Below are 14192 nucleotides of genomic sequence, written 5' to 3'. Positions count from 1 at the left end.
ACACGGGGAAGTTGTAGTTGTCAATTATAGAATTTTACCAATATCAGACACTGGTATTTGCAGAAGAGCCTTTGTCAGAAAAAAGGATCACGTTGACATAGTGATAGGTACACACGTAAAACTTAGTAAACCACAAACATACTCTAAATCCCCATACTAATACTCTAGGAATATTAATGTTTTCCTATAGGGCTGCGTCCAGCGTCTAGGAGCGAGAGGAGAATTAATCCCTCATCAGTGTTGAGAGAGAAAGAGAGAGAGAGAGACAGAGGGAGGGAGAGAGAGAGAGAGAAGTCCCAGTCCCATCTAATCGGATTAGGCGACTATATGTTAACAGACTGCTGTCTCTCTCCGCCCTACATGGGACGGCCGTGTGCCCAGCACTTACTTTCTGCCGCAGCCCCACTTTTGAAGAGCCTGAATCGTCATGTGTTCTCTAACCGGATAAGTCAGCTTGGTTTCGTTTTGAGGGGCGCGCGAGGATCTCACTTCGTGGGACGTTTACAGCTTGGATGGGGGCATAATGTCAACAACTCTACGAAGATGACTGATAATTGCACGCGCAACGTGCTGAATTAGTATATATGATACCACAGATTAAGGGGTTTGCGTGATTAAGGCTCCTGTAAGCGATGTAACTGACTTTTTTTGGGGGGGGGACGAGAGTCTGGTCTTGAAGAGACAGCCAGTCTCATGCCTGCGCGCCGCGTGCCAGGCTGCACTCTACCCCGACGACAGTGCCATAGGCTCGGGGGTTAGATGGTGCTGATTACGGACGACAGGGATGGAGGAGGCGCCTCGTCGGTCCGGGTTAAACAGCTCCAGCAGCAGCAGCAAAAAGTCGGGGGAAACGTCGCCCAAGTCCACCCGACCATAGCCGAGGAGCTGCTGACCAACTCTGACGACGAGGACTACCTGGGTTCGTGCGAAGAGGACGAAGAAGACGACGACAGGGAGGAGGAAGACGACGATGAATTCGAAGAAGTTGACTTTGAGGACTTGGATGACTGTCGGAGCATCGCGTCGGACGACTCCTTCTACCCGCCAGATGATGTGTTCGCGGACTCGGAGCGCACCCCGTCCCCGGAGAGCCCGGAGCCGTTATCTTTTTTCCAGGCGTGCTGCACCAACAACGCGGCTATCGTCCGGATAATGATACGGCATGGGGTGAGGGAGGAGGAGGTCAAGGAGACGGACAGAAACAACAGGGTATGAAGCACATGATAGGACCACTTTGAGTAACTTCACACAAGTCAAATACTTTGAGTTGTCACTACTTGACACCACACACGCACACCACAAGTGTTAACCACATGAAGCCTTGGCTTGTCAGAACTGACAGTGTGGGGAACAAGGCACGCTTTTATTTCAGTAGCTGAACTGGCTCCAGTTTTGGTCTCATAATTGATGGGCAAGTTACGGGGCAAGTGTTCTTGCTCACTAAATCTTTTTGTGTACTGCTTCCAAAGTGAAGCACAACTTCACCTATAGACGGCCTCCATCACCTTCCTGTCAGTCAGTGCCACAAGTTCAGATGAGGAGTCTCAGATTTAGTGGGTGTTGAAATAATTAAGCCTGAGCTCACTGCAGTGGCTTACTTAACTATTTCCAGGCCTGGGAAAGTAACTGGTCTGACCTCTATTTAATGCTTTTAATGTATATGTTTAATAGTGTTATGACACTGAAAACTTCAGTTATTACACCAAAATCTCAATTGGTCTACTATAATAATCAGAGTAATAATCAATCAATTAACAATCAAATATTTATCTGACATGTACTTAAAAGGAGATTGGGTTCAATAGACAAACTCCTACCATGTTGCTAGTTGACTTGAAAATAAAACATTTTAAAATTTGGACATGCTTTTATTCTGAAATTCCTTTCTACTGCATGGATGTAGGAGTTTCAGTTACGCTCATATCAAGCTACATAGCAAAGAGGAATTTTATCAATATCAGATGCAGGTATTTGTCAGGAAAGGGGATGATCCTGTCATTTTCATGATAAAACACTGTATCTCTCAGTTATTTTGTTTCGGTGACTGAATAACAAAAATTAAATATTTTCCACTGACGGTAATTTATCAAAGCAATTACCACTTTCCCCCCAAAATATTGGAAATTTTATCCGCAGTGCAATCAAAGTACATATCCCCTTACACGTCGTGTATAGCCTGCCAAAGAACTCTAGCCCAGGGGAAGGAGATAAATCCATAATTTTGGAACGCTAGACTGGTTTTTATTCATCTTGATGTTTTGCTAATTGTAATTGAATTAGTTGGCAATGAGCTCTATGCTGAGTCACATTGCTCTTATTATGCATTGTTGGTTACCCTTTTTCTGGGGAAAGTTGAGAAAGCATGTTTACCCATTACCAAGTACAAAGTTCCATATCTTCACATATATAAAAGTTACTTTAATTTTTTTTGAAGGTTTGTGTTTTCATACTGCTAACCTTACATCACATTCCATTTAATCTCCTCTTTTCTGTACATGCATCTCTCACCATCTCTCCTTATTTCTCTTCATGTATGTAATCACAGATGAGCTCATAGGAAGAAGAGCAGAATGGCATCATTGGAATACCAAGAAATCTCTTTTCTATCCCTCTTCTATTGAAATCCTCAAGGTTCTTTAGCGTTTATAAGTAGAGATTGTCTGTAGCGTAGACTGTGTGAGAATATGACATGAATAGAGAAAGATGGACACACACAAATACACAAATCCTGCATAAAACCCAACAGAGACAGCTCAAGGGTCCTACAGGTGCTGGTATTTGTTTGGTAAGCACCCCAAAAAGTAGCAGTGAGAGATGCAGAGCAAGACGGTTATGTGTTTGCCTAGATAACCAGGAAGTGTGCTAGTGCATTCGCTATTTACGCCATGCCCTCTGACCTCTGGGATGTGCACATAACCTCAGACACAATACATGTTAAGCAACACATTGGAAACACATGCTGATATGAATCTGTAAAGCTCATTAATGCGTGTGTATGTGTGTTCAACATCCTGAGAGAGTTCCTAATATAGCACAAAGCTTGACAAAGTGATGTGTAAGACAAAGGGGGGATGATATCTCAGGCTTGGAATTGACCAAGTACAGCATGTACACTATTTCCCCTCTCTCATGAGCAGTTTTTATAGGGAGGTTGTTAATCTTAGAAGACAAAGGAGCAACTGTGGAGGTTTTGTCAAATTATATTTACAGTCTATGAAGGTATTGTATAGTAGGAGTGATATACAACACAGTTGCAACTGTCTGGCTGTGCGAAAGTAGTTTAACTGCATATCCTTTTTGCAGTTCATGCAGCTTAAACAAGTGGAATCAAGAAAAAAATTGAATGTTAGCACGTAGAAGAGTAGACTATTGATATTTTGTAGGCTATATTGGAAAAATAAAGATACTGTAAAGATGCAGAAATTAGTGTACTTTTGCTTAGTTCATCCATATTATTCCAATAATGTGTTGGCTCTGTTTGCTGTTGTCTTCTTCAGCAGGGAGGTCAAAGGTTAGGCTCAGCTACAAGGCTGCAGCCCAGAAATTTGTAGGGATTCTGTGTGCTTAAGGGCACTTCAGCAGTGAGTTTAATTGATCCTGAATCTGGGGTTGTTGGTGGTCAGAGTGGTATATTCGCTAGCTGCTGCACAGAAAAACAATTAAGTTTTAAGGGATGTTTGTTTGTGTGGTGTCACGCACTGCAGAATACACAGAGGTAGCAGCTTTTTGCACTAAAGTATCATTATAAATCTTTGTGGTTCTGTGGCTTATAGTCAACACCCAATCTTATCTCATCAATATGGTTCAGACATAAGTTTCATGACAAAAGTAACACACTTCACTTCTGACTGTTAATGGTTAGGAGACGTGTGTGTGTGTTCATGTCAAATTAATACTGGTGTCCTCTGGCACCTCTTCCCCTGTTTAGGACAATGTGTGTCCCTCTTAGAGTGGATAAGCTGTCATGCTCACATGAAAATTCAATACATACGCGCACAGACAGACACACACACACACACACACACATACACACACACACACACACACACACACACACACACACACACACACACAATCCAATCAACTTAAATGAGGCCACCCTGCATGACTCTTACCTCTCTGACTGACTCTCCCTCTCTCTCTCACACACACACACTCCTGTAAAAAAGCAAAAAACAACAAAAAAAAACTTATTGAGGTTAGGTGATAAACCACGGCTCATACAGTATGTATGCTGCAGCCGTGCCCGCCAAGACAACATGTGACAAAGTCACCCACAGAGTGTCTGACAAACAGAAAGGACAGCTGTCCAACACACAGATCGACCGTCACGTTAACAGGCGAGCAGACTAAATGAGGAACACGCGGGGAGAGACAGAAATTTGGCACTACAGATGGTAGCAAGCATGATGCTGCTAGCAAATATAGATAAGTGGAAAAATCAAAGCGACAGTCATACACATCTGATTTGATACAGCCATGTGAACGCTCAGTTGCAGACAGAGACAGAGTTAACAGGGAGGCTATTGACAGAAACATGGTCTAGTATATCTGTGTCAGTGATGCTTCTAGTGTATGTGATTAAGGGCAGTCTAGAGTGTGTTTGCCTGTGTGTGTGTACATGTCCTTGAACACAATGCTGTACTGTAAAATGCGAAACAAATGCAGTTTTATATTTGGGTTATGCAAGCTGCAGAGGTACAGTTAGTCGCTCGGATGACTTGCAGGATTTAGCTTAGACCAGTACTTATTTGGAAATAAAAAATGAGGTGTGGGTAAGTCCTTATTTAGGAAACAAGAAGGAAGTTAGATTTGGTTTATTGAGGCAGTCACATTGGTTTAGGAAACCCACAAGGGAGGCCCCTTGGTTACTTGGTGAAAGGCCAACATTAGACATCACAGGGAGATTAAATAGGTCTCTCTGTGTTTGGGATGCTATCCCAGTTGTTTTTGGTGCATCTTCTAATACTACTATTTGTTAGGTAATTGCCATTTTCTAGCTGTAGAAGAATGAGCAACATCACATGACATAAGCAGGCAGTTCACTGGACTAAGAGAGCTACTCTTCCTGGGAAAGAGCTAGTATCTGATTAGTTCCATTCATTTTAAAAACCCATACTGAAAGAAAACTGTAAATTGATTATTGGTGATAAACTACTTACAGAATCTGTTAACTTGATTATTATGGATCATCTTTCATTTCAGTACTAGCTAAAGTAAATCAATTCATCTGTGCTTCTTGGAATGTGTTATGGTACTTAAAAATGTTACGATAATTAGAAGTACAAACATGTACTTTAGTTTGTTTTGGTATTACAATATGAGTAAGATACAGCTGATAATGTAGTTGAACATTGGCTGGGAAATTGGTCTTTATTGTGTGTCTGTAAGGAATTGTAAGGGTTACAGTAGGTGTTGTGTCATTCTTGCTGGAGCCAATTATTACAACATTCTCACACCAACTGTAAATACACAGTTATGTCCCCCCACCCCTCCCCCCTCCCCTGTGTTGTCTCTCTCAGTGATAAGGCTAAGCCTTTCTATTCCTAGCTCAGGATATTCCCCAGATTACTTAGTAAGTGTGCATATGTGTGTGTTGGTGTCTTTGTCTGTGTTTATGTGTCCATATGGGCTAATAATAAGTTGACCAGAATTCTTGCGTGTATGCGTCTGTGTCTACCCACTGACCTTGATTGCACATGCAAGTTTTAGTTTAAGTTTTAGTTTGAAATTAGAACTACTTTTGAATAAGGAATCTGTATACTGCATATCATACAGGTTTATTAGGGCGTGTGGATTTATCTGGTCAAAATCTTTAGTACAGTAATTTAGTTATCAAAATATCTTTAATTTCTGTAAAAAATATATAATAATATATCCACTATGTCACTTTCAACAGTATTACAGAAAGATCAGAGGCAACTGGTCCTATTATTATCAGGGAATAATATTCAAGGTGCTTTGAAGTTTCATGTGCAAACAGAAGTTGTGTTTGCATTCCATGTTGCTCACCAGAACACATTAGTCTAAGAAATGTGTCAAATGCATTTCCTGTCTTTATAAAACATTTGCAAAGCCAATTTTTAAAAAGTATTTTTAATCACGCACTGTTCACATCCAATATTTACAAGCTAGCTAGCTATTGCCAGTGCATGTGTGTCTTCATGCACATGCACGTGAGAAACAAAATGAGACCCACACTTCAGTAAATAACTATGGCACAGCCAGAGGTCAAAAACTGCACAGGGTAGTTCCGAAGACATTACAGTTTCCATTAATACCATTACGACAGTGCAGGACAAAAACAACTGATTGCGCTGGAGCTTGCTAGTGACACTCATCAGGTTTTGAAATCACAAAATGATAAGCTAATAACTACCTTCCACTTTTGGATTTGAATACAGATTTGCCAACAGAGATAGCTGCTTGAAAATCTTTACTGTTGTAAAGCAATGGACAGCAGATTAAATGGCTAATGTCACATAGCAATATGACAAGAAATACGTGCCTCGTTTTCACATTTATAGGCCATACGAGTGCACACAAAAATAAATTGCTGTGTTACGTTTTAGACTGATCTGGATCTTCATTTGGTCTACATAAAAAATACATATTCTCCCCCGAAAATACTGGCAAGGATTTGAATGTCATGCTCAAAGTCTACATTTTTACTGTATCTCTATCGTTTTTCATAAACACCGACATGTTCTGCACACACATTCATCCATTGCTGGTAGTACCTCTCTTGATTGTTTCAGGGTTGTTCAAGTGCCAGATAGTGTTGTTATTTTTATCCCCTTAGCCCCTGAGTTCACTGTTGAGTGGGTAATTTTATGTAGCATGATTGCCTTTTTTTGATTTATGTGTGTTTCTACGACTGCTGTGTGCGCTTTTCACTGATGCCCGTCAAAGTGCATCAAAAGCTGGATGTAACAAATTTTCACGTGTGAATAACAGGGATGTAAGTAGAAAACTTGAGTCTTGGAGAAAAAGGTGAAAAAAAAAAGATGTTATATGCTTGTGCATGAGAGAAAGAGAAAGAGGAGGAGAGAGAGGAAGTTTCACAGAGAAAATAGGACGTTGTCTGATGAAATTGCTCCAGACATGCTGCAGGGCATGCTTGCAAAGTACATCACAGCAAGGCTGGAGGGTTGCCAAGAATGTGTGCGTGTGCATGCAAGACGGCGAGAGAGAGAGACAGACAAGGTCTACGTGTGTGTGTGTGTGTGTGTCAGACCAAATAGAGCTATCTGGAGCCGAGCCAGTGAGAGCGTCTTCCAGACAATCCACCGGTTACTCCACAGGACCTCTCTGCACCTTTTCCCCTTAAAACTCTCAGGGCTGTCTACACTACTGTGACTACATCTTCAGCTGGCTGTCAGCCGGTTTGTTGTAGCCAAACGTTTAAGTTCAATTTGTCTTACAGGCGAAAAAACATTTCTTGACTTGTCTTCACTTCTGAGATTATCTTTTCTATACTTGGATTTATCAGATCATCAGAGATTTTGGGAATATTTCATTGTCTTAAAAAAATGTGATGGTGGTGGTGGGGGGGGGGGGGTCGGAACAAACAGGTCCTCTCTGTGCTTATTAAATGTATTCGTTTCAGTGAGACAGAGCTTTTGATCACATTCATACCAGGGTTTGAAAGAATAATTTACTGGAGTAACACAGTGTGCTTGGCAACCAAGACTAAAAACGCACCGCATCAAGAGTTGCAGAACTTTCTCTTTTCATTTTATGCTACAGAAGCAGGTTCACAAATCATGTCTGCTCAAGGAATATTAGATGTGAAACAAATTGTAATAACTTACCTAAATACTACTGAATACTTTCTTCTTGCCAGCAAAAACTTTTAAAGTCGGCAAGACTCTCATATTCACATGGTGTTTAATTTGCACGAAAGTGCCATACCCCATGGTATTTTTATACATTGACAGGTCCTGCAGTCAGGTCAATTGGATTTTTGCAGCAGCTGGGGAGGTGATAGTTCATATTGAGTCTGTTTCAAGCACCATGTCTTTTACAGTTTGAAACATCCTGATGTCGTGGAGTTAAGGCACTACATTGCCTTGTTTGTTGTCAAGTTCAGTTTAACTTGTTGGTTGTCTATTTTAGCATTCATTCTTACAGAACGGAAACACCTTGAGATTTGAAAATATAAGCACAGTGAGAAATCCTGTTATTGAAAATACAAGGCCAAAACGAAATGCGTGCACTGTCTGTGTGTTTTGACATGGAGTACGTCTTACTGGTTGACATTTCCACCACACCTGGCTTTAATACAGTGCTAATTAGGAGTCCCAGTGCGGGCTGCTGGCTTGGCAATTAATAGGCGAACAACACGTTGTTTGACGCTGTTACAACTTCAAGTTTTCCGATAGCTCCGGCTTTGCAGGAGTTACTTTTGAACATTTGTACTCTTGACTTGACTGACTGAAAATTAGCAGAGCCTTCAACATTATTTAACACTCTGTCTACTGGTCTCTTGCTCCTTTGCACTGAAATGTGTCATTTACACCTGTGACAAACAAAAACAGACTATTATTTATCTGAGAAATAGAAGGTTGTACCAGTATTTCCTTATGCCAGGTCATCTAGAAACTGAAGGTATGGATGTGAGAGGTTGCTAACATCAACTATCAACTGACCAGTACACAATCTGTTGTCTCCTACAGGTTTTGAATTAGAGTTTTCAAGTAAGAAATTTTCTTGTCAGATTTAGGTCAGTTCCAATAAAATAACACATCTATGTCATCACATTAATCACATCCATTCTTATTACATTATTCCTTTTGACTTCCTGCAGGAAAATGTGTATTCATCTTGTGAAAAACATTTTTTTTTAAACAAATACTTAATGTAAAAATGTATGAATATGCTGTATATGATATGTCAATTGCTCAGTGTTCCTAAATTCTACTTGCATCTCTCTCTCTCTCTCTCTCTCTCTCTGGTGGTAAACTTGTTTGTCTTGGCTGATGAGGTATGCACCGTCTGGAAAGTACTCAACTTTTACACAAGTTTTCCAGTACTCACATACTCCTGAATTCACGCAGACTCACACTCACAGACTCACATTTACACATTCGTCCACGCTCACATAAAAGGGTACCTATTCTGGCATCAACACACACGCGGGCCCATAAACACGTACACACAAAAAGTACACAACAACATCAGACGGTGAGACAGCTTATTTTTCCACTGAGTTCAAGGCGGTTCAGGTCTCAGTGAAAACACAACAGATGTCATATTTATTCACGGATATTAGTTTTGAAAGATGCACAAAGGTCCCCTGGTCTTATTGATTCCTACTGACATTGCTATAATCATGTTTTTCTTCAAACTACTTCCTATATGTCAGCACTTTACTCTGCAGTTTGGCTTTATCTTCCTTGACAAGTTCTTTTTTTTTTTTTTTTTTTACACCTGAACAGTTTTGCTGATTCTAAACTTAAGCCTCTCTTTTAACTCCTCATCTCTTTCTGTCCTGTCACTTTCAATCTCAGATGGGGCTGTTGGTCGCATGTTACCAAGGTTACGTGGACGTCGTCATAGCGCTGTCTCAGTGTCCGTATCTGGACGTCAACTGGCAGGACAGTGAGGGAAACACGGCTCTCATCACTGCTGCTCAAGCAGGTAATTTCCTGCGCACACGTATCCAAATGGACACAGTAATACATAAGACACAGGCTTAGACACACACGCACACAGGCACTTACAGGCTGGTACACTGCACTGTTGAACACATGCACACACAGTATGGCATTCATGCTGGCGGAGACGAACGCAGTCTGCACTAGCTGTACCCAGGCTTTCTGAAACAGAAGTGACGAGTGTGTTGTATGAAAGCAGATAAGGAGCAGCCATGTTGATATGGATCTTGTCTGTCTAAAATATGGTTGAAGTGCGAATGAGCATTTATCAGAACTTTTTCTAGCCAAAATGACACTGTCCGTTCCTCTGTTCTTCAAGGCCACATAACAATAACCAACTATTTGCTGAACTACTACTCTGGATTGGACATAGAGAGGAGAAACTGCCATGGCTTCACCGCTCTGATGAAAGCCGCCATGCAGGGCCGGGTGGAATGTGTGCGCTCACTCATGATGGCAGGTGAGGCAAATGTGTGTAATTACACTGAATACACAAAACTCTATATCTGAGATTTCATAACACAGAAACTTGTTGCTAGTACTGCCAGAGTCTGGGTTTTACAAATTACCTGGATTTTGGGCAGATTTTACTCATTACTACCACAAAGTGTTGTTTATTCTACCATCACTCCACCGTCAGAGCAGCTCAGAAAACTCTGAACAGATTTTCATAAATTTGGTGGGCAGATGGACAATTTGAATACGTTTTGGCAGTGATTCAGATTTGTTATTAGATGAGTATTCTCTTTTTAGCCCTAAGTGCGGAACTAATGGAGAAATTATATACCAAATCAAAGAGGCAGGGGGTTTAATTGACACAATTTTAGTTTAATTTTAATGATGGGAGTAACACGTTTTGATTTATTTATCAACATGTTTATTTTAGCATTTTTTGCATCTATTAACTGGCCCTATGAGATTTGTATAGGCATCACTGAGACGGAAAGCAGCCTTTAGACCTACATTTTGGAATCTTCAAACATTTCTTTGCCCTCCTCTTCACTTCTGAGCACATTTAACTCTTTGTATCTCCAACTTCTTCTCATCTTTTAACCTATATCTTTGTATATCCACCTTCTGCTATGCCCTTTTGGTGACATTTTCAACTTTATTTCTTGTGTTTACCAGGAGCCTCCCTGAATGCCAGAGACTTTGGCCGCCACTTGACTGCCAGGGAGTGGGCTTTATTTACGGGCCGTTATGAAACTGCCTGGTTGATGACACGTCTGATGGAACGGCCCTGTCCCCGCCAGTACTCTGATACGTTCAGGTAAAACTAATACCTGGATCACATTGTTTCTCTGTACGTCTGTATACCACGCGCAATAGCTCATAACCCTTAAGAATCATTAATTCATCACTGCATTGTAGTACCAAGCGCCCCTTTTCTCTGATTCTTCTTTTGGGCAGCTCCACAAGCCAGCTTCTTGAGCTGGCTATGTAGCAAATGAATAAGTTACGTACTAGTCACACCCTCATAAGTGTTTCTGGGCATGTGTAGATACATTGCACTTTGCTTTTCTGACTATTTGCTGTCATCACTTTCACTGCTATGAATTTACCTTGATATCCACAACCCAGGGGGAAGGGGGCAGGGGAAAGACAACGTAGCATAATGCAGATTTCATATAGAGATACTAGAAGAGAAGTAATATTAATAATAATAATGGGAATTATCATAGTAACAACAGTAATAGCAATAAGACTATTACATTTTAAATGTGACAACAAGCGTTTCTTACTAATTTGACTGTCAAAAAGTTGTTCACTGCAGATTACGGAGGGTTAATGCAAGTGGCCGTTGTGTCATTAGAAAAGAAATAGATGAGAAATACCGAGTTGAAGACAAACACATTAAAGCATAAAAGCATAGCATAAAAGAAGCATGTGAGAGTATACATCTTACTTTATGATTATGATCTATTCAGTGCATCTATGCAGTGGATTTATGTCAAATACTCTCCTAGTCTAGAGTGGCCCCCGCTGGCTTCACTGGTGGCCAAAGCCCAGGAGCCCCGCGGCTGTCTGAAGCGCCTGTCCGATACTGTACGGAACATCTTCAACATCGCGAATGTCACCAACCCTGAAGATCAAGGTGTTATTGACCACATGGTCTCTGTTACGACGGCCATGAGGAGCCCTTTCATTGCTGTGGCATGCCATACAGTGAGTAATGAAGCTCTACATCATTTACTGGTCATTATCCAGTTCTTCATTAATCAGCATGAAATAGCATCCCACGAGATCCAAAAACACATCTACTCCAACTCACGTGTTCTTCACTAAGTCCCTCACAACAACAAGCATTTTTCAAACATAAGCTGAGATAAGGTGAAGCAATGAGTATCACTACTCTTTGTGATAAGGAAGCACTTTTAAAGGTCAAGTCAGTCTTAAACGCTGCTGTCCTCTGCATTATTCCTGGTGGTATCTGCACATACTCAGCATTGCTGGAGTTATCAGCTCATTTACCTATCTTCCAGTGGAGCCAAACATTCTTGTAAATCACCTTCCACAGACTTGAAATTTGACTGAACCGGTGATATTTGTGTGTGTTTGCATTAGTGAGCAAACTACTTGTTTCTGTTTATCAAACAGTGGGATAAAGTAGTTCTGTCTCTGCTGTTTCATAGACGTGATGTGCAAATAAATTAATGTTAATATTGTGGTAATAGTGCTGTTATAAAAGGCACAAATCTATCTTCTTCTTTTTTTTTAAATCAAAGAATTTGTTTTTTCAGTTTTTTTCAAGGGATCAGTTCATGATAATTAAAGGATATAATTAACGCCAGCCTTATCCAACAAGCAGGTTATTTATGCCAAATTACCAGTATAATAGAATAATAAAACAAAAGAAAGACAGAGCACTGCTTTTAATTAATGAAACATTATCACCGCGACTGTTTCTACAGTGCTCCTGATATATAGCTGATATCATAATGAGTAAAGCCACTCACAGACTGTTTTTGTTTCAGGTGTGTCCTGACAGTCCCCCAAGTGTTGGCAAACGGCGCTATGCTGTTCCTGAGATCATCCGCGAGCAGCGCGCTAAAGAGCTTCGCTCCATCGACCCTGACAGGGTGGACAGCCACCTCAAACTATTCCAGAACTCCCGGGTCACACTAGTTGCCAAGAACTCAGCAGACCGCCGGGCCAGCCTCCAGGCCCAGAGCCTGGGGTCTCGGCACAGGAGCTCCAGCCTCGGCATCGTCGCTTATAACGAAGCCATGGAGCTGCGAAGAACCAGCCTCCTCCCCATGCACACGGTGCTGAGGAGGAGCAGCGTCAGGCCAGGCTTCAGCATCCCCAAAGTGAGGGTGTCCAAGGCCCCCACGCCAACTTACGAACCGGAAAAGATCCGGAGGAAGAGTAGCGCCAAAGATGGAGGCGGGCACCTGCTGCAGATACCAAAGTGGCGGTACAAGGAGCTAAAAGAAGAAAGGAGGAAAGCTGAGGAGGCCGAGAGGAGGAGGCTGGAGGCTGTAACCAAGAGACACCTATCTGCTGGGAAAAGGAAATAATATCATTGCCTCAAAGGATGTGATGTATATTAACCCTAACCTTAGTAACTGAGAAGTTTTTCTACCATCTATCTAGCTCAGGGTGAGCCTAGAATTGCCAGCAGTGTTCATAAAAGAGGACAGAGGACTGAAGGCTGTGTTTGTCTGTTTTGCATCCTCAACTGAATTCCATTCAATCTTAGAAGATGCAGGTCGGCCTCTTAAAAATTGCTTTAGAGGTTTACAATGCTCAGTGTCCTTTATGATGTCAAACAAGTGATACCCAGGGGATTTGATACTTGAAATGTTTTTAGATAACTTATTTTCATATTTATTGCTTTTTAATGGATGGTCAACTCTTTATTTTGTTACTCTTTGGGTGCTCAATACAGCAATGTTTTTTTTGTGTTACACTGTATTGGAGCAGAAGACACCTATTAAAACACACTCTTTCACACTATAACCACAGCAGAAACGTGTTAATTGTCCTGCCTAAAAAATGTAAACAATTAACTAAAGACTTTATGAAATAATGTCTTTAAAATATTCAGTGGAGAATACTAATGGGTGTGTCATATTGGCTAAAAAAGCTAAACATAAGGTTTGTATAGAATCTAATGTCATTTGACAGCAATATTTTTAGATGCTTTTTGTTTTGCTTTATGATGACAAACCCATGAATGTATTTTGCTTATATATATTTTATATTAGAGATTTTAATGCTTTTTGATGACAAACATTTAATTTTTTATTCAATATGGACTTTTTCACACTGTCGTGTAAAGAGTTGCGTTTTCTAGTCTTAATGTTTGAGACCAAGACTGAAATGTAGAGCACTATTCTGATATAACAGTTAAATCTTACCAGGTGGGAAGAAAAGTCAACTTCTTTCCTGAATGTTTACAATGCAAAATCCCATTAACTCCTGTTACAGTAGCAAGTATCATGCAGTGAAGACTCTAAGATGGGAGAGTTATACGAGTATACAAGATGTGGGTGATGTGACTGAAATAAACACTTCAGTTAACAGTAA

At 40.9% G+C, this 14192-nt stretch overlaps 1 protein-coding gene across 1 annotated transcript; it reads left to right on the top strand.

Annotated features, from left to right (window-relative positions):
• Positions 1–361: 361 nt before the first annotated feature.
• ankrd33ba (ankyrin repeat domain 33ba) lies at positions 362–14192 on the top strand. Its single transcript, XM_018701969.2, has 6 exons — positions 362–1209; positions 9513–9642; positions 9979–10119; positions 10788–10929; positions 11627–11825; positions 12635–14192. Exons 1-6 carry the CDS (start codon positions 760–762, stop codon positions 13178–13180), a joined length of 1608 nt encoding a protein of 535 aa, XP_018557485.1. The 5' UTR covers positions 362–759; the 3' UTR covers positions 13181–14192.

Source organism: Lates calcarifer, linkage group LG24 (genome assembly GCF_001640805.2).
Source record: "Lates calcarifer isolate ASB-BC8 linkage group LG24, TLL_Latcal_v3, whole genome shotgun sequence".
NCBI classification, from domain to species: Eukaryota; Metazoa; Chordata; class Actinopteri; family Centropomidae; genus Lates; species Lates calcarifer.
The sequence above is the reverse complement of the archived record's forward strand: the minus strand, read 5'-3'. Positions and strand labels throughout refer to the sequence as shown.